At 38.8% G+C, this 19,394-nt stretch overlaps 1 protein-coding gene across 4 annotated transcripts in view; it reads left to right on the forward strand.

Annotated features, from left to right (window-relative positions):
- Positions 1-12,167: 12,167 nt before the first annotated feature.
- The window catches only part of Suco (SUN domain containing ossification factor), a 65,183-nt gene continuing 57,956 nt past the window's right edge, over positions 12,168-19,394 (forward strand). For all 4 annotated transcript variants that reach the window (XM_038349046.2, XM_038349049.2, XM_038349048.2 and 1 more), the window contains exon 1: positions 12,168-12,503. In XM_038349046.2, coding sequence (XP_038204974.1) covers positions 12,442-12,503 — 62 coding nt within the window. In that variant the 5' untranslated portion in view covers positions 12,168-12,441. The remainder of the gene's footprint in view (positions 12,504-19,394) is intronic.

The following is a 19,394-nucleotide window of genomic DNA, read 5'->3' on the forward strand; positions in this document are numbered from 1 at the left end:
GGACTTTTCCTCAATCACCAGCTAAATACTTAACCGTTAGAAAAACTGTCAAAGATGGTCGTGCAGATAATGGGCAAGGAAGGAAACTTAAGGCAAGAAGCAAAAGTACATTTTTAAAGTTCTGAAACTACATATGGCAATGAGAATTCTAAGACCCTAAAATACAAGAGTCTGTAGGGAAATGTTCCTTTACTTCACATCTCCACTTGTTCTACTCTTGACTGTCTTGGAACTTGCTCTATAAACTAGGCTGACCTCAACCTCAGAGATTCCCCTGCCTCTGCCTCCTGAGTGCTAGGATTAAAGGCATGTGGCACCATTGCCTGACCCACACGTTAATATGCGTGTGTATACAAACATACATACATATATATATATATATATATATATATATATATATATATATATATATAATCTATATGCCATAGTAGATAGTATGGTTTGTCTCACTCACATACTCAATACAAAGGTATACAAAGATGGAGAACATGATTAAAATATGAACTTATTTTTCCATAAATAGCAAGTACCTGATGACGATGACATAAAATATTTTCCTAAATTCAGCTGTATGTATACCTAAGAATCAAATCATTCCAGTAAGATTATGAAAAATAAGTTTCCTAACCCCTACCACTTCTCACTATTCAACTGCTTTCATCTTTTATAGTCAATAATTCTGTTATTTACTCCCCGTCTTAAACAGCATGCTAATTATTCTTTGGTTTTGTATTTTAAATTGTAGACACTACTGACTTCAAGGGAGGCAGACGTGGGATTCCCCTCTGTATGCTGTGAATACCATTGGTTAAGAAAGAAGCTGTTTTGGGTCTGTGATATGATAGAGCAGAGCTAGGTGGAGAAAACTAAACCGAATACTGGGAGAAAGAAGGCAGAGTCAAAGAGAAGCCATGTAGTCCCTGCAGGAGGCAGACACCAGACAGAACTTTACTCGGTAAGCCACAGCCACGTAGCAATACACAGATTAGTAGAAATGGGTTAAATTAAAATGTAATAGTTAGCCGATAAGAAGCTAGAGCTAATGGGCTAAGCAGTGATTTAATTAATACAGTTTCTGTGTGGTTATTTTGGAGTCTGGGCAGCGGGGAACAAACAAGCAGCCTTCCTACGACAGGAGGCCAAGGATTTGCTTTTTCTTCCGTAGACTAGTAAGTCTCATGAGATCTATGCTTTTCTCCATTCCTCACCTTCTTGATGTAATTACATCACAATTTTGATGAATATTCAGTGTTTATATTGAGTATGTAACTGCTTTTCACAGACACACCTGTCACACAGAGCTGTTTTGCAGATTATGTTTGTTTTCTAGATGGCTGCTTCAATGGTCTGATTTTCTTTGTTTTCCACTACTTGTTTATATTTTGAAATCCTAGTCTTCAAGATGATAGTATTTGTAGATGGTTCCTCAGAAGGTGATTAGGTCTGTTTGCCTCCTCAGGGGGAAAAAAATCTTTTTACGTGTATGTTGTGTGCCACTATTTATGGGAAGATGTGAATAAAGGTCTATTCACCCCAGAAAAGGAACCAATGACACACTTAAGTAAGGATATCACCAAAGTCCAACTTGGTGAACCAATGAATTTTATTGGAGTTGCTTAAAGAGCAGAAATTATTCAACGACAACTTCATTACCTAAAGCCCACCCCGACATGAATCCTGGAAACTCGGAGAGAAGTGCAGTTTGCAGGTAGTTCAACTGCTGGATAGTGTCCTTTCCATGAAGTTCTACTGGACTGAGACTCTTATTGGCTGTCCAGCTTGTCTGAACGTCTTGGAGGCAACTGAGCTTATACTTTGGTGTCTCCAGTAGTCCTTGTAGGCTGAGACTGCTTGTTTGTTTCTGGCTACCCAGACCTAAAATAATCACATAGAAACAATATTAATTACATTACTGTTCAGCCAATTAGCTCATGCATACTTCTAGCTAACTCTTACATCTTGAATTAACCCATTTCTATTAATCTATGTATCACCATGAGGCTCGTGGTTTACCAGTAAGATTCTCAGGCGTCTATGTCTCCTTTGGCAGCTACATGGCATCTCTCTGATTCATCCTTCTTTCCTCCTCTATCTGTTTGGAATTCCTGCCTTACTCTATTCTGCCCTTCCTCAGGCCAAAGCAGCTTTATTCATTAACCAATAAAAGCAACACATATACAGAAGGACTTCCCACACCAAATCCTCACTGCTTAGATTTGCTTTCAGGGAAAGACCCAGTGAACCTAAAGATGCTCACTGACTATCTCTGTGAGTCAGAGTGTGACATTTGACTATGGCATTGCCTGGAGAATGAACTGGTTAAAAAACATCAGATCTCCATTAGGTGTCGGACTGTCCCCCTGCCCCTTTTACATAGAATTTCTCACTGGCCTGCAAATGAGTAGGCTAGGCTGGCTAGCTAGTGGCCTCTAGCAACACGCCTGGATCTGCTCCCAGTGCTGGAAGACAAGCCTTGCCACACCACTAATTTCTGTTTTTGAAAACGTGGGTTCTGGAAGTCAGGTTCAGCCCTCATGGTTGAAGTCAAGTACTTTACTGTCTTCACTGTGTCTCCAGCCCTGTACTATCTTTTATACATCCCATCTTTTTATGTAGACCATCTTTTGTATATCCCCAAAATATATCTACTTCTTCCCTCAAATAAAATGTAAATTCATTTTTCCCTTAACCTCGTGGCACTAGCTATTAATATCGTTTGGCCTTTATTCAACATGTCTTTTGCATCTTATTTCTCCTAGTGAAGATACTTTCACGTTATTTTGGGTGCAATCCATATTTAGATGTATTTTACACTGCAACCCAGTTTCATGAATATATATAACAGGACACACACACACACACAAGTGAAATAGGAGTGCCAAGAAAAATCATCTCCATTACAGAGACATACTCTGATCTTTTTTAAAAAAATGATTGTTTTATGCTTCTGAATTGTTTTTCATTCTTTAATTACAGTGGATCCAGAATTCATTTGGAGCTTAGGTAGCTTCAGACTCTCGGGTGGCCCTTCTGTCTCATCGTTGGTAGCACATGTTGTGGCATGAGCCACCATGCCTGGCACCATTTACTTTCTAAAATGTGCTGCTAGGCTTCCTCAAAATCAACCTCTTGACCCTCTAATGAATTGTGACCCAATCTGTTGTAAAGTTTCTTAATTTGAGGCATGGAAGCATCCTTTACCAGTCTAAAAACGTGGGTGAAAACACAATTCCACTTTCACTTTCACTAACTTCTGACGAAAATTTACACTTTTGTTTTATTATATGAATGTAGGTAACAGGCTGCGGCAATATTCTCAGGATATAGATTGTCACCAATAGAAATAGTACACATGTTCACACCACATTAAGTATATTGTAGGTATCCTGAAATATGCTGCTGCTGGATGCTGTAATTATGCATTAGTTCAAAGAATAGTTAGTATACTGTGGATTCCTTTTGATTATTGCATTCCATGATTGGCTTTTCTGTTATGCTATTCATTTTATGCCTTTATAAACTTTCTGTGATTCAACTTCACTAAACCACTGTCCAGTCCAGAAATATGCTAAGACTCCTTCTCTATAAGTGGGTCTCTGTATTAGTATTTTTTACATAAGGAAGGGTCAATAAATATTTCCTAAACAATTTAGTTTTCCATGTTGTACAAGGGTAACTGGAACTCAGAACAATCTAGCCAAACCCAAATCAAACGATATTATACAAATAAAACCTCGTGGTCATTAGTAGAGGAAGAGCTAGTTGGCTGGGTAGGGCCTCTGGGAATTAGCAACATCTTACTATTTCTAAGAATTTCAGTAATAGAGCAGGTTATATTTAGTGTGATTACATAAATCAAATAGTTAAGCAAAAATATTCCTTGTGCTCTTGTTAAAAAAGTTATTGTGTTATAAAATGCACCATCTCATAAGAATTTTATGCACTGTTTGTGAAGATAGAACACAAACAAATGAACATTAAATAAAATGGTCTTACAAGGGCCAAGTATTTCATGGCATGGAAAAGAGTTTGCTTTAGTGAGAAAATTGAGTTTTAAAAGGAAAAAAATGGTAGATAGGTCTTGAACCATCAGATACACTGAATTATAGAAGGCCTTGAAGCAGGCTTTTATTTATTTATTATTGGCCATTTAGGCCAATGGGAGATTTGTGAATGAAATCAAGGCAGGATGGAGGCAAAGTTTTAGGAAGCAATTACATGCTGTGCAGGAGGGACACAACAGAGCCTCCAGTACATACCTTAGTATCACTTCCCACTTTCTTCCACTTCCTCCTTATCTTATTCTGCAAAGTTGTTGCCAGATATTTCCACAGAGCCTTAAACCTAGTACTGTGTTTCAAAAGCAAAGGAATACTCCTTGAAAACCTGTTTCTACAGTTTGAACGTGCTCCCCAAAGTTTGTATGTTGGAAACTTAATCTCTAGTGCAATAGTGTCTGTGTGTAGGATTTAAAAAAAAAAACAAAAATCAACAAAAAATAACAAGAAGGATTATCAGGAAGACTACCGTCATGAAGGGTTTCATGCCGTTACTGCAAAATCAGATTCCTGATAAAGGGCTCTCTCTCCCTCCCTCCCTCTTCTCCACCCCGTTACCTCTCCAATCCCTCTCCTGCCTCTCTCCACTTTTTCCTCTCTCCTTCCCTTCATCTTTGCCAAGCTATGACACAGAGAGAAAGTCATCCTTGGGTCCTCCCTAGAGCCATCAATTGTTCTTGGACTTCTCAGCCTCTAGATCTGTAAAACACAAACAAAACAAAACAAAACAAAACAAAACCCAAATATCTTCAATTAAAAAAAATAGTTAAGCCTAAAGTATTCTGTTAGAGAGGCACAAAGTTAACACAGATAACCTGGAACTCCTGATTTTTACGTCAGTGCTCCGTATTTACCAGGAAGCTGTACGTTGCTTTCTCCCTCTTTCTCACCCAAATTTCCCCTGTTTACTTCCTCTTTGAGCTTATTAAACCTAGCCATCTAAAAAGCACTCATATGTTAAACTTGGGATCTAAACTTGTGAAGTCTGAATTTGGCATAGTAAAACAAAAGTATAAGTTTGAGGCAGGGTGTTGTTCAGGCTAATGGCATGCTCATAATCCTCCTGCCTCAGTGGCCTGGATTTTAGGATTTACGAACTAGCACCACAATTGCAGACTCAATTTTTTCAATGTACAAGTGTTTTTTGTTATTTGAAAGATAAACTAGACTCTACAGAACTAAAATAGAAATAGAATTTCTAACCTAGAAATAGAATTTCTTATTTTATTCCCTTCTAAATGCCACATTTTCCTCCCCAAATAGTCAAATTATACATGATTCTAAAATAGATTGACAAGGTAATTTAAGTTTTTTTAATTAAAAAAGAGTAGCTAAATAAAAAAGGTACATAAGGAAGGAAATTAGGTGGATTCAGTTGTACTTATTCATACATGAAGTTTTAAGTGCTGATTTCCACACTCACCCTTTCTACTATGGTTTGTTCTTTACACTCTGGCAGTTTTCACCTATTTCCAAGCAATTTCTGGCCTAATAGGCTTTTCACCATGGAAGCATCAAATCACGCTAGGTAACAACTATACAAAGCTTTCTTAGACACAGACCTCTCAGCATTTTGTTGGCAATAAAAGAAGCAGATAGAGTTTCAAGTCAATCAAAATACGTCAAAGCTTGCTGATCAAAAAACACCTCCTTAAATGGGACAAAACAGCTCTTTTCTTGAGTTTCTTAGGTATGATTGATATGTAAGATAAAGAACAAAGTGGCTGGCCAGAAGGTGCTGGCTTTCTTTCTGAGGTCTGCCTGTTCTTTCTTACCACCAGGGAAGACATTCTGATCTTTATCAGGGCTGGGACCTGAACTCTACATAGTTTCTGTGTAGTTAACCTTTTAGGAATGGCTGATCTTTTGTTCATCATACAGCACACCCTTTGTAAGTTCCAGAATAATCAAGGACTGACAGGGAACATCAGTTACCATGTGTAGGTGTGTTGTTAGGGGTTCTAGACTTTATCAAATTGAGAGATTTTGTTATATCTGATTCTCTTATAAAAATAAAAAACAAAACAATAAAACAAATAATCCAGTTAAAAAAATAAATGAAGACCTAATGGACATTTCTGAAAAGAAGGTATTCAATAACTACATGAAAAAAATACTTTCACTATTTCTTAGGGAAATGCAGATTGAAAATAATATTATAGAAACTTACTCTAGTGAGGATGACTACTATAAAAAGGACAAAAACATCTAGCTAGGGGACAGAGAAAAATGTGAATTCTTATAAACTCTTCAAGGAAATCTAAATGTATAGCGTTCCATGCTGTCTTAGTAAGTCAGTTAAGAGAGACAGACTATGGCACTATGGGAAATTGGAAAGTCTTATATTGTGATGTTGGCCTTAAAATGAGATCTTAAATAAACAAGAAAAGTTATAGTTGAAAAGGGATGTGTTTGTGTGTCAACTTGACAAGGAGTTAATTGTCCTCATTTTCTATTCGTTGTTCCTGTTTTGTTTTATTGTCAGCTTGGCACAAGCTAGAGTTAACTGTAAAGAGTAAGCTCAGTTGAGAAAATACCGCCTTTTAGATTGTGTGTAGGCAAGTCTACAGGGCATTTTCTTAATTAACTATTGATGTGGGAAATCAGGAATTCCCAGTTTACTGTAGGGGATGTCTACTCTGGGAGGTAGTTCTAAGTTGTATAAGAAAGCAGGCTGATGGACTGGAGCATTGGTTCAGTGGTTAAAAGCATCTGTTACTCTTGCAAAGAACCTGGGTTCAATTCCCAACTCCCAGATAACTACTCAACACCTCTATAGGCACCAGGCACACAAGTTGGTACACAGATATACCCACAGGGAAAGCACTCACACATACAAAATAATAAGTACTTTTAAAACAGAAATCAGACTGAGAAAGTTGTAGAATACCAATAAGCAGTGTTCTTCCACAGTATTTGATTTAATTCCTGCCTCTGGTCAGGTTCCTGTACTGATGTTCCTGCTCTGATTTCCTTTTGTAGTGGATTGACTGTAAACCAAATAAACCCTTTCCTCACCAAATTGATGTTGGAATGGTAATTTATTATAGCAATAGAAATCCTAACGAAAATACATAAAACAGTACAATGCTTTCTCAAAAACAAAAAAACTAAACAAAAAAGAACTGCCAAATAATTCAGCAATCCCACTGTGTAGGTATGTCAAGAGGAATTGAAATCAGTGTGTCAAAAAGATGGGTATATTTTCATTATTATTGCAACAGTAGACACAATAGTCAAATATGAAATTAACCTAGGCATTCATTCATAAATAAAGAAAAGAGTAAATTTAGACAATGGAATTCAGCCATTAAATGAAATATTGTCATTAGTTGTAACACAGATGGAATTGGAGAATGTCATGCAAGTAAATCAGGCATAGACATACAAATAACATGCATTCTCACTGCAACCAGACAGGCACTGCAGACGCTCTGCATCCTAGGGTACCTCAAAAGCAGGGAAAGCCACCTTCTCCACAGCAACTGCTGTGGACTGAGCAAAAAGAATTGTGTTTACAGATCCCAGGAGCTGAGAGGTAGGAGGAATACAGAAAGAACGGTTAGTAGGTATGGAAATGCAGCTGGATGAGAGGAACTGAATGAAAAAATTAAAAAGGAAGGACATGACTGCTTCTAGGTATAGTGGAGGAGAAGGTTTATTGTAGATAAAAGGGAGAACAGAGCCAGAGGCGGGGACTTCTGGAAGAGGCCAGAGTGAACATGACCTTGAGCCATGTGGGGAGCATCCTTACAACAAATTGGCACCCGTGTGGCCACCTAAAATCCACTTAAAACCTGAGAGGGCTTGCAAGGAATTGTAGACACTAAAAAAACAAAGTTTATCTGAATTTTTTTTCTAAATGGACTTTTGCTTGCTGGCAGCACACTGTGGCTCCTTTAAGAGAAGTTTTCCTGATTCAGTGGTAGCAGAAAAAAAAAAGCCTGAATTTTGAAACAAAGACTTCCTGGGCCATGCTGTCAGTGTGAACTGGCTCTTTCAGGAGGCCGAGAACTAAAATGGAGTTTGTAAGCAGTGCTACAAACTGCTTAATGGCTCAACATAGACCTGCTGCATACTTGGAACTGGGGCAATGTGCATGGCTTACGGAAGTGGTTAATGGACTTCCACCATGTTGGACTGTGCGGAACAAGCAGGCAGTGCTGAATATACCCTAGCAATACCACAACTTAGATTCTTAAGAAGCACTTAGCATTTTAAGAAGCACTTGTGGTCAGAAAAGATTTACAGATTCTCAGTAAAGACAGATTCAACATAAAAGACCTCTAAATGGGTCACAGTGTTGGATAAATGTATATAAGCTTAGGAAAGAGATGAAAAAGAAGATAGACAGTTATAAAAAGAAGTAAATGGTTTACAAAAAGTAAAGTCTTTAAAGAGACAGAGTACAGAAAGTTATAGATTAAAGGAGTAAAGATAATAGAATAAATATAAAAAAGTAATAGAGTAAAAACAAGCCAGGTAAAGATGAAATACGTGCAGAGTCTGAATTATGTATATTATTGTGTTTTCTTTGAAATTTTTGACTGTGAAGGAGCTAAGTACAGAGAGACATTTCATTGTACAGACTGTTAAACTAAAACAGAATATATACTCTAAAGGTATCTTGACTTCAGATTTTGGGTCTAAGAATTTGTTGCTTTGAAAAAGAGGGTCTGCCTTTGTTTTCACAGAGGATGAGAACCTATGGAATACTTCCAGACTATTGTGGTTTGATGCACCAAGACCCCCAAAAGGTTGCTGTGAACACCCTCCAACAAATACTTCACCCAACAAAAATCAGGAAGCAGTTTGGAGAGAACTATGCCCAAATTCCCTAAATGATTGTTTATAAATGTTTGTTTACATTTAAAGGGGGATATGCTATAGAGATTTGCATGGGTACGGATCTTGGTTTATTGATACAAATTTAAGGTCAATTTTGCTATACTGTGTATATATATATTTCTGCTCTTGATTAAGGTATTGTGATTGTGCAGCTCATTTTAAAATGTAATATATAATTGAGAAATGTATCTTAATAGAGAGTCATCTATAATAGTCAAGCTTGTAATCATGTTAGTTAGATTTTTTTAGATGTACCTAGATATATTTCAGATGGGTAGGCATTCTTCAAACCTTTCAAAGACTACAGAATATGGCATTTAAATGTTTTAAGTACTTAGGACTTTTCATGACAGTGAGACACATCTGCTCCTGGCAGCCTCAATAACTTCAAGATGAAGATGGACATCGAAGAGGCTCCTTATGGAGTTGGTTAGCTCTTTGGGCAAGAAACTGCTCTTGCCTGGACATTCAGGAATTGCAGAGAGATGACTGTTGAATTTGCCTAAAGGTGAGATGATCCTTTGGGGATCCTGCTTCATCAAAGAGTCTGCCAGAGATTCTGCAGGATACAGAAGAAAGTAACTGACAAACTGCCAATATAGGCAGAACTGTCTTTGAAATTTCCTGCTTTGCAGAAAAGTTTGCTGGATATTATGGGCCTGTAGGCTGAAGATGGATGCCCTAATGGTACAGAAGAACTTTGGGTGACTGTCCAGGCAGCGAGATGTCTCTGTCAATTTTAGAGTTTTGGAAGTTGCTTACAATGCATTTCCTGTTTACTTAGGTGATATATAAAATCCTTTTGGAGTCTTTGATGGAATTGAAGAATTTATAGTTATAGTTTTCCTTAGTTATAATGAAAAATAAAGTAGATATAAATATTGTAACTGTAATTCTTGCCTAATAACTATTTGGTATATGTAATTTTACTATTTTAAAGTTAAAACCTTCCTTTTTATTTAAAGAGAAAAGGGGAGGTGATGTGGGATTCCCCTCTGTGAATACCATTGGTTAATAATGACCTGTTGATAGGGCAGAACTTAGGTAGGTGGGGAAAACTAAACTGAATGCTGGGAGAAAGGAGGCAGAGTCAGAGAGAAGCCATAGAGCCCAGCCACAGACAGACGCTGGGAACTTTACCCAGTAAGCCACAACCTCATGACTATACACAGATTAATAGAAATGGATTAAATTAAGATGTAAGAATTAGCCAATAAGAAGCTAGAGCTAATGGGCCAAGCAGTGATTTAAATAATACAGTGTCTGTGTGATTATTTCGGGACTGAGCAGTAGGGAAACAAACAAGCATCCTCCTTATAACAATAGCAGAGGTATATCAGTTCCCTATACAGACTTCCATAGTTCATTTATTAAGAAAACAAGTAACAAGTGGTGGTACGTGCTCAAGATCTCAATACTCAGGAGGCTAAGGAAAGGAGAAAGTGGAGTTCAAGGCTAGTTTGCACTACATGGTAACACCATGTCTCAAACCAATATGTAAAAAAAACACTTGCAAACTAATAATTTGGTTTTGTATTTGAGGTAAATGCTGGTCTGCTGTGGGGAATAGACAAAAGGTTTTTATTGTCATATAACTAGAAATGGCATCAACAGATGATTCAGACTGTTAACTATTTAATTGTCAGATAAAGGTAATTTAAGGAGAACTCTTCTGAGGACAATATTAGCATCTTTCATAGATTTCCTAACATATGGTTGTATTATTTCCAAGAATTACTCAGTGGGTTATTTTTCCTCTGGAATATAACAACTTATTCAACTTAGATTCTTAAGGTAAACACCATGTCTCAAAAATCAGTATTCATTAGGCATTTCTTTGCGTTTTTCCTATGAAGGCATGAATAAGTATCGTCACTTTAAAGCCGTCCACCCTACCTCCAATAACAGAAACAACTATATTATGTCCTGAGACACAGATAATTGACAGTAACTCTGTGTCCCCTTCCTCCACTTTGTAGAACAGCTTTCTTCGGAAAGTAGTTTTGTCTTGCAGTAGGAAAAGGCAATAAGAACAACAAAATTGAGTTGCACTTTTATATTTTGTATCTAATAAAAGAAATATCTATCAGTAACGACTAGTTTCTATTAGTGTCAGAGTAATTATTAGTAAGTATTAGTAAGAAGTGTGCCAGCACAGACGAGGCCAAATGTCTCTTCCAACAGCTGAGTTTCAGAATCAGAAAGCTCCTCGAAAATCTGTCTGGCAGTAGCCATAAAGCATTCTGAAGTTGCACGCCAGCGTTCCCTAAATTATGATCCAAGGATCTCAGCTCCGTACACATTTGGGGGCTCCACGCTGTGGACATCAAACACTGAATTTTCTTTTTGCTCAGTCCATAGCAACTGTGTGGAGAAGGTGGCTTTCCCTGCTTTTGAGGTACCCTAGGATGCAGAGCGTCTGCAGTGCCTGTCTGGTTGCAGCGAACCCAAAGCCCAAAATAAAGACAACAAAAACGAATCCTATATCTCAGGAATCTGGCGGGCAGGGAGGAATTCTCACTTAGGTGCAAGAAAAAAAAAAAAAAAGCCAAAACAAAACAAAACAAAAAAACCTCTCAGCCCCAGCCAATCCTATGAGAGGAAGCCTCGACACGCCTCTTTCTATCTTCCAATCAGCATTTACCTCAATAAGGCAGCCCCACTGCCTTGGGTAAACCGATTTTTAAATTACGTTAGTATGGCTTTCTTCTGACCGTCCCCAGTAATTCTAGGCCATTCCATGACTGTGCTCAAAGAAAAAAAACAGGACGTAACAATGACGAAACTAGTCAGCCTGGAACTGAGAAGTGATAACTCAAAAATTCTAGAATCAACCAGCCGGTTCTAAGGAGCAAGAAAAGCAGGTTCGTTTAGGAGGACTACAACCCCCAGGTGGCCGTGCGCGGAGGCGGCGCGCGCAGCAAGAGGGGCGGCCCATTCAAAGGCGGAAGGCCGAGGGTCACAGGACTTCCTGTTCGAACGCCAGCAAGTGGGCGGGACCCGCGTAGGCAGGGCGGCGGTTGAGTCGCTCCGGAGCTTTGTCAGCGGCGGGGGCGTGGCCCGCGCTGAGCCTGGTGAAGTGAGCGGAGAGGGACGTGGGTGACGCGTCTCCTTCCAGCTCAGCGGCGTGCGAGGTGTCGGGGCCCGGGCGGCCATTGGCTGTTGAGAGGCGAGTACGCGGCGGCCGTTGGTCGCTGGCAGCACGGAGCGAGGGCTCGAGCGGGCGGGGCGGGGATGGGGAGGCAGTGGCGGCGACGGCCGGAGGAGGCGGGCTCGGGCGAGCGGGCGGACCCAGCGGCGGCGGCGGCAGTCCCCGGAGCGTCCCTGTGAAGCGTCCCTGTCCGCGCTGCCGTGGGCCTTTCGGGGAGGCCGGCCCGGAGGCAAGCCGCTGCGGAGCAGCTCCCCTAGCGCCACAGCCCTTCGGACTCTCGGTCCCAGCCTCGCGCTCCTGCTTCGGCTCCTCCATCTTGGCCTCGGCAGTGACTGCTGCGGGGAGGATGTGCCGCCTCCTGGCAGGGGGAAGAAGGAGGAGAAGATGAAGAAGTACCGGCGGGCCTTGGCCCTGGTCTCCTGCCTTTCTCTCTGCTCGCTAGTCTGGTGAGTAGGGGCGACCTCGCGGGACTTTCCGTGGGCACCATAGGGGAAAGGGAGCAGGTTGGGTCACACCCCCAAGTCATCTTGGCTTTTGGGGGTTGCGGGTGCTCCTGCTCCCCAAGCAGGGGACACAGCGGCCACCGGGCTCCTCCTCTTGAGATAATCGAGTTGTGTTTTGGAATTTGCAGAGTCTGACGGGGGGGGGGGGGGGGGAGGGAGAAGGGAACAGAGGGGGATGGATCACTTGGTGCCTTTGTACTCAGGTGCTCCCGCGCTGCAGATGGGGCAGTTTGGGTAGTGTTCAGAAAGCTGGCGAGCGAGTAACTCGGTTTTACTGGCAGTCATTTGCTTTCCTTATGAGGTCAGGGCATGGGCGAGTCAGGTGTGATGCGTTCCGGACCTGTGATTTTGAAAACGTGAGTCGGCTTGAGGGTAAGAGTACCGTATAAACAGTTGTTCTTCTGGTCAGTTCTTGCGCAGTCTTGACCAATGGTCCCTTTGGGGCTGCTGTTCTTGAAGCACAGGTCTTATGAAGCACTTTTCTGGCTACCTTGATGGAGAAGGTATCACGGAGTGTCTACCGTAGTTTTCGGTCATGGCCTTTGGTACTGGGAGAGTAAACTAAACAATCTGCTACCTGTTCCGTTCTTTGTCTCTGAAACTTTAAGTTTGTTTTAAGCATATCTCTGGTTTCTGAGGAGCAGAAATAGCTTGTGAGCCAAAGGATTGCTAAAGGTGTACTTGGGAAAGCCATTCTTTCTGAAGGAATTCCTGGAAGAATTCCTTCAGCGTCGTGACGTTTGGTGACCAAAAGGATGGCCTTTCTGTTGAAGTGATTTTGTTCCTTACATTAAAATCTAGATAGACTTTCTTATTTAGCTTTTTCAAAGCACTAACAATAATTCCGTTTTTATGGGTGTGTAATGGAATCCAGGGACTCTGAAGTTGTTAGAGTTGTTGCTAATATAGAATAATATATTAATAAGTGTGAAAAGAAATCTCCTGTCTGAGAAAATCTGACTGGAAGGGTCTATATTTTGGAGAACAAAATGTTTGGTCTCCTGTTTGTCATTCTGAGTCCTTTAAATACTCCTTAACAGAAACAAGTATCTGAAGCGGGTGTGGGGTTAGACATCAATTTCTTAGAGTTGATGAGCTTCTCCTTGTGGCCATTTTTTCTCCTCTCGTCCAGAAGTTGTCTCCATGTTGTGTTACCCACTTCTGTTTTGTAGATGGAGTGTTGTATGTTCATATTATAATCAGTTTCTGAAGTTTACCTCCTTATCTTCTAGTATTATTCATTTTAGTTTGATCTTACACTGTCATCGTTTGGTAGATTATGATAAACCTTTCTGCTTTTGTCTTTCCTGCTTAGAGTATTATAGATTTACCTTAACAGAAAAACAAACCCAGCCTATCCATCTCATTCATGATGGTTGCATTTTTTGTTTGTTTGTTTTTTCGAGACAGGGTTTCCCTGTAGTTTCTAGAGCCTGTCCTGGAACTAGCTCTTGTAGACCAGGCTGGCCTTGAACTCAGAGATCCGCCTGCCTCTGCCTCCCGAGTGCTGGGATTAAAGGCGTGCGCCACCACTGCCCGGCTTAATGGTTGCATTTTTTCTTTTGCACACTGTTGATCATAATTTTTGGATAAGTAGGACAATGTATTCTAGGTGTGATTGTAGCATAGCTATAGAACAGCGGTGGTAGCCAGTATTTGTCAGCCTTGCCAGTCATGTGGCATGTGTACATTTCAGCATCTTTGTCAGCACAGCCCACTCAGGTAGGTATTATTAACTTCATTTTGTATTTTACACATGAGTAAGTAGAGAGGCTGAGTGAGTTAAGCTTGTAACTGAGTAACATGGTTAAGGTTAAGCAGCTACTACATTCTGGAGCTTAGATTTGAACCTCTTTTGACTATAGGTTAAATAAGGCCTGTGTTATTAGACAGATATGGTACCATCACTTACTAGATACATCCACTCCAACATATTATATAACTTCTTTGAACTTTAGTCATTGGAATCTCAGTATGATAAATTTGATCCATTCGTTTCCAAGTTAGTAGAAGTAAATGAGCACACATAGACGACTCTTTATAATAAACAGTAAGGACATTGTATTTATGTACTTTATTACAAAAGCATTCAAAGGTGTTTTCTTATGTTACTGTGTAGTAAACATTGTGACTCTTAAGAGTGAGCAGTCCATCTTGTTTTCAGTACTGAAGCTATAGTGGCTAAGAAGCCCCCTTGTTAGTTCCTACTGCTGCAGTAACAAATTACCAGGAATTCAGTGGCTTACACGTAGTTATTTTATAGTTCTAGGGTGTGTGTGCAGGAGTCCAAAATCAGTCTCGCTAGGCCAAAGTCGTTAAGGAGGAATAGCTGGTTCATCCTTACTTTGATTATTTCTTTACTTTACCTTCTAGGGTTGCTTGTATTCTTTCTCCTGTCTCACATCACTTTATCCTCTTTCTTCAGCCTTCAACATCTGCTTATGACTCATCTTCTTGCCTCCTCTTTCTCCTCTAAGGACTTACTATATTGGGTATACTCTTGGTCAAATCTAGGAGACTCTTCATGTCTCAGAACTCTTAATTTGCTGAGGTCTTCAAAGTCTCTTACAGTATAAAGAACAATGTTGAGATGCTGGAGATGCAGAACTGACAGTCATTGGCATGGGAAGTTGATCATCTCACTGAAGTGGAACATGTGATCCATGCCTTTGAATAGATGTTCTAATTAGTAAAACTGCATGTGCCTTTAAAATGTGTCTGATTTTTTGTAAGTTATATACATGTGCTAATATGACATAGCATATTAGTATAATTACATAAGTAGGTAATTAAGAAAGTTAAAAATTATTTTAATATTACTGTTTCCATTAAAGTAATTTTCAATAGAGCTGTATGATTGACCATTTTATATCAAATGTAGATGAGTAATGGTTTATATTGGTTAGTCTTCTTAGCCTTGCTATTTTCTTAATGGCTTATGATTGTAATACTATGTTTGTTGACTGTTTTTTGAAAAAAATGTTGTAAGGGTTTATTTAGTTAAAACAAGATAAGATAATCCTTCAATTTTATTAGCTGGACATATGTGTAAACCACAGTGAATCATGGTATGCTGAAGGTAAACCCCACTGCTTTTGAACTTCCATTCTTCCTTTGGATTTCTGACTATAGGTACTACAGTTTTTGATGTGTGTCCAGCTAGCCCTTAAGATGAATAAATCCATACATCAATCTTAGTAAAGGCTTGTTTTTAAATAGTAACAGATCTCTCCTGTCTGGGCCTCAAAAGATGATCTTGGAAGAGCTAATATTTAGACCAATGAGAAGAGCTTGACATTTAACCAACTCTGATATATTTGACAAAAATATAAAGCTACATAGAGAGGACATTAGAAGCATCAAGTGAAGAATTTGTATTTTAGGGTATCCTTCCCGTTATTCTATCATAAATTATGCCTTTGGGTCAGTTATTTCTATGAACCTCAGTTCTTGCCTGTTTATATTTTCCAAGGTGAATAATTCAAAGAGGGAAACTTGTATTACAAGCAAAGGGAACATTTTTGTGAGGTTATCTAGAGTGTTTAGTAGTGTTTAGTAAAGTCTAAAAGGAATGTTAGAATTAGGTTTTTGAAGAGATTTGATTACAGTGTAGGTGAACTCTGATTTTAACCAGACAGCGAGCAAGTGAAGTAGGTTAAATGAGAACAAAAGAGGCAGGCCATATTGATATTTTAATTAGATTACTAGCAAATATAAAATTGATTGGCTGACAGACTTTGGAGGTGGTAGGTCATTAATGGAGATGCAGTAGGAGAGCATTGGGAGCTGTGTAAATTAAGATGACGACCTTTCTTGTACTTAGACATATGTCAGTCTAGTTTTCATGGATGGAAGAGGTTTTTTTTTTTTTCATTTCCCCCTTGGGTTATGATTCTATTTCTGTATTCTTAATTTTTTCCTCTCATAATTTTTTTCAATGTCTTACTTTTGATAATATATGGACAGAAAAACAAGAAACATGAGCTATGTGTTAGTTTTTTTTTTATTTGTATAAACATTGAAAATTTCTGTTCTGTCTTTACCTGGAAATTTTTATGAAAGATTGGGAAAAGATTGGGGTTTGTTCATATATAGTCAGAGAATAGCATGTGGTTCATTGTAAACAGTGCCAGATCCTTCATAGGAGCTGGATGAACTAGGTTGCTTTAGTGGGAATAGATCTGTGAAAGGTGGTACATCTTTATGAAAATCTGTAGCATCTGTGTCCAGATACAAAAAGGCAAATGACTCTTTCTAATGTTCTTTGAATTATTTTTAGGAGCTGGAGATGTGGCTCATGTTGCCCTTTAAGGTTAGACATTTGAAGATGTTTTAGAATATAAGTAGAAATAAGCTTGGCAGATAATAAAAAAAGAATCAAAGATATTAACACTTTATCTTTGAGCATTATCATTTTATATTTTTTTTTGTTTGTGACTAGTAAATTATTCTTTCATGTCTCAAGCTGAGCAGAGAAGTGAACCCAATACATATAGTTAATGTTCTTGCACTTCTAATGAAAAGGGAGATGCTTAGAAAAGTACTAAATTGCTTTTTTCCCCTCTCAAGTCTTCAGTTATGAATATTATACATATAAATACAATATAGACACACTTATTTTGTAGCTTATTTATATATGGAAATAAATAAAACACCCTGCTTGAAACAGTGATTTACACATTTTAAGTCGTTCTTTAGTGCCAGCTACCTAACATTTAGAGCAGAAAACACAGTTTTTACCTTCATTACCTTTTCAAGACCATATTATGAAGGGTTTTCACATAGTTCTACATGTCACAAGGGAATGGGAAATTGCTTTTGAGTATTTTCAGTATAAAAATACAATCCCTTGGGTTATACGTGTTTCATAAATAGAGTGCTTTTTTGTTGTTGTTTTGTTTGCTTTTGAAGGACCTGTCTTTTTTTGTGTGTTGGGTATAAAGCCTTGGGGTTTCCCAAGTGCTAGGCAAGTACTCTACCTTGTTCTGCACCCCAACCCCATAACTTTATTTTTGTGATGAATTACTAGCTAAAGTGATGTTTGAATTTTACATAAAAGTAAAAGTGATACCTAGCTTTATTTATCAATGTTTTATAATGATGACAGGGTTCTTAGGTACTTAAACTGATTTTATATCTTGTACTAAGTACTATTATGTATGTTCTGATTCATTCCATCTGGGTACTTTGGTAGCTTATTAAATAAAATAGGAAAATAGGAAAGGCTATAGATTAGTTTTGTTGTTTTTTTGAGACAGGGTTTCTCTCTGCAACAGCACTAGTTGCCCTGGAATTAGCTCTTGTAGAACAGACTGGCCTCGAACTCACAGATATCATCCTACTTCTGCCTCCCGAGTACTGGGATTAAAGGTGTGCGCCACCACTACCTGGCTAAGGCTATATATTAGGATTTAGACTATTCCACATTTTTTCACAAATTTATTTAAATTAATTCTTTGTTGGTACAGAGAGGGAAATAGTAAGTGTAGGACTTGAGCCTTGTGTACAAGTTGCTTGTCATAATACAGGTAGATACCTGTATTAGAGTAGTGGAAAGTGTCTGGTATTCATTTTATGATCATTGCAACTCTTGTGAAATATACAGCCTTTTAGTATGGACATTTTCATTTAAAGATGGAGAAGGAAGGCACATGGACATTAAGCAACTTGGCCAAGTTTTCTCACAGCTAATTTGGGGTGTATCCAGAATCCAGGTAGCTATGAGTTGTGAGCCTGTGTTCTCTTAACTGTCATTTTCTGCCTCTGTGCCAGTAGAAACTTGGACTAGTTTCTTTATCTCCTTTTTTGCAGACAGATTTCTTATTGAAAAGGTGCCTGGATGACCCAAGAGAGGATTTAAGAGCAGGAGTTAACAATCTGAAACTCTTTTGAAAAGCACACTTTCCAGCTGGGTGGTGATGGCGCATGCCTTTAATCCCAGCACTCAGAACGCAGAGGCAGGAGGATCTCTGTGAGTTTGAGGCTAGCCTGGGTAGAGCAAGTTCCAAAACAGCCAGAGCTGTTACACAGAGAAACCCTGTATTAAGAAAAAGAAAGGAAAAAAAGGGGGGAGAAAAGTACATTTTCCTAGGATTCCTACCTTATGGGTATTTTTGTTTTTATATTCAATTTAATGTTACTGGATTAAATAAACTCAGCTATTTTTATACAGCCAACATTCTAGAAATATGATTAGAATGCTAATGACTCGTTCAAAAAGCTGAGTTTCATAGTAGTTATTAAATGTAAAAAATAGGACTGGAGTTGCTAGGAAGGCTTGAATGTATGTGCCAGTTATAAACTCTCCTTTGTGAACAGGTGCTTCATGAGCTGAAATAAGAGCTCTGATGAAGCTAATATGAATGATGGCTAAATCTGTATGTATGTGTCTCACTGCCTGCAGTGAGCAGGTGGTATTTAATTGTCAAGGGGAAAAGAGTATGGGTAAATTGATAATGAATGGATAGAAGTGGTAATGCAGTTAAGCCTAAGGAAAAATGGCAGATATATTTGTGAGATTATGATAAATTTTATAAGTAAAGCCAAAGAGCTAGATGATAAATATCCAACAAGGGAATTTATCTTGAGAAGGTTTTTTTTTTGTTGTTGTTGTTGTTTTGACATTGTTGTGCTAGATGTCTTTCAGAAGAGAGACTTAATGAGAACAGGTACTTTGAAGCATAGTAATTAAGTTTGCCACAGCAAGAATGAAGAAAGTAAGTGCATTAAGCACACATTTTATGGAAGTAAATGATCTGGTTATGTGGTTGTGAAGTTGACCCGTAGTGCGACTGTAGAGTAAAAGTCACAGTGTTAAGCTAGTATTCAAAAGAA

This window comes from Arvicola amphibius, chromosome 12 (assembly GCF_903992535.2).
Source record: "Arvicola amphibius chromosome 12, mArvAmp1.2, whole genome shotgun sequence".
NCBI lineage: Eukaryota > Metazoa > Chordata > Mammalia > Rodentia > Cricetidae > Arvicola > Arvicola amphibius.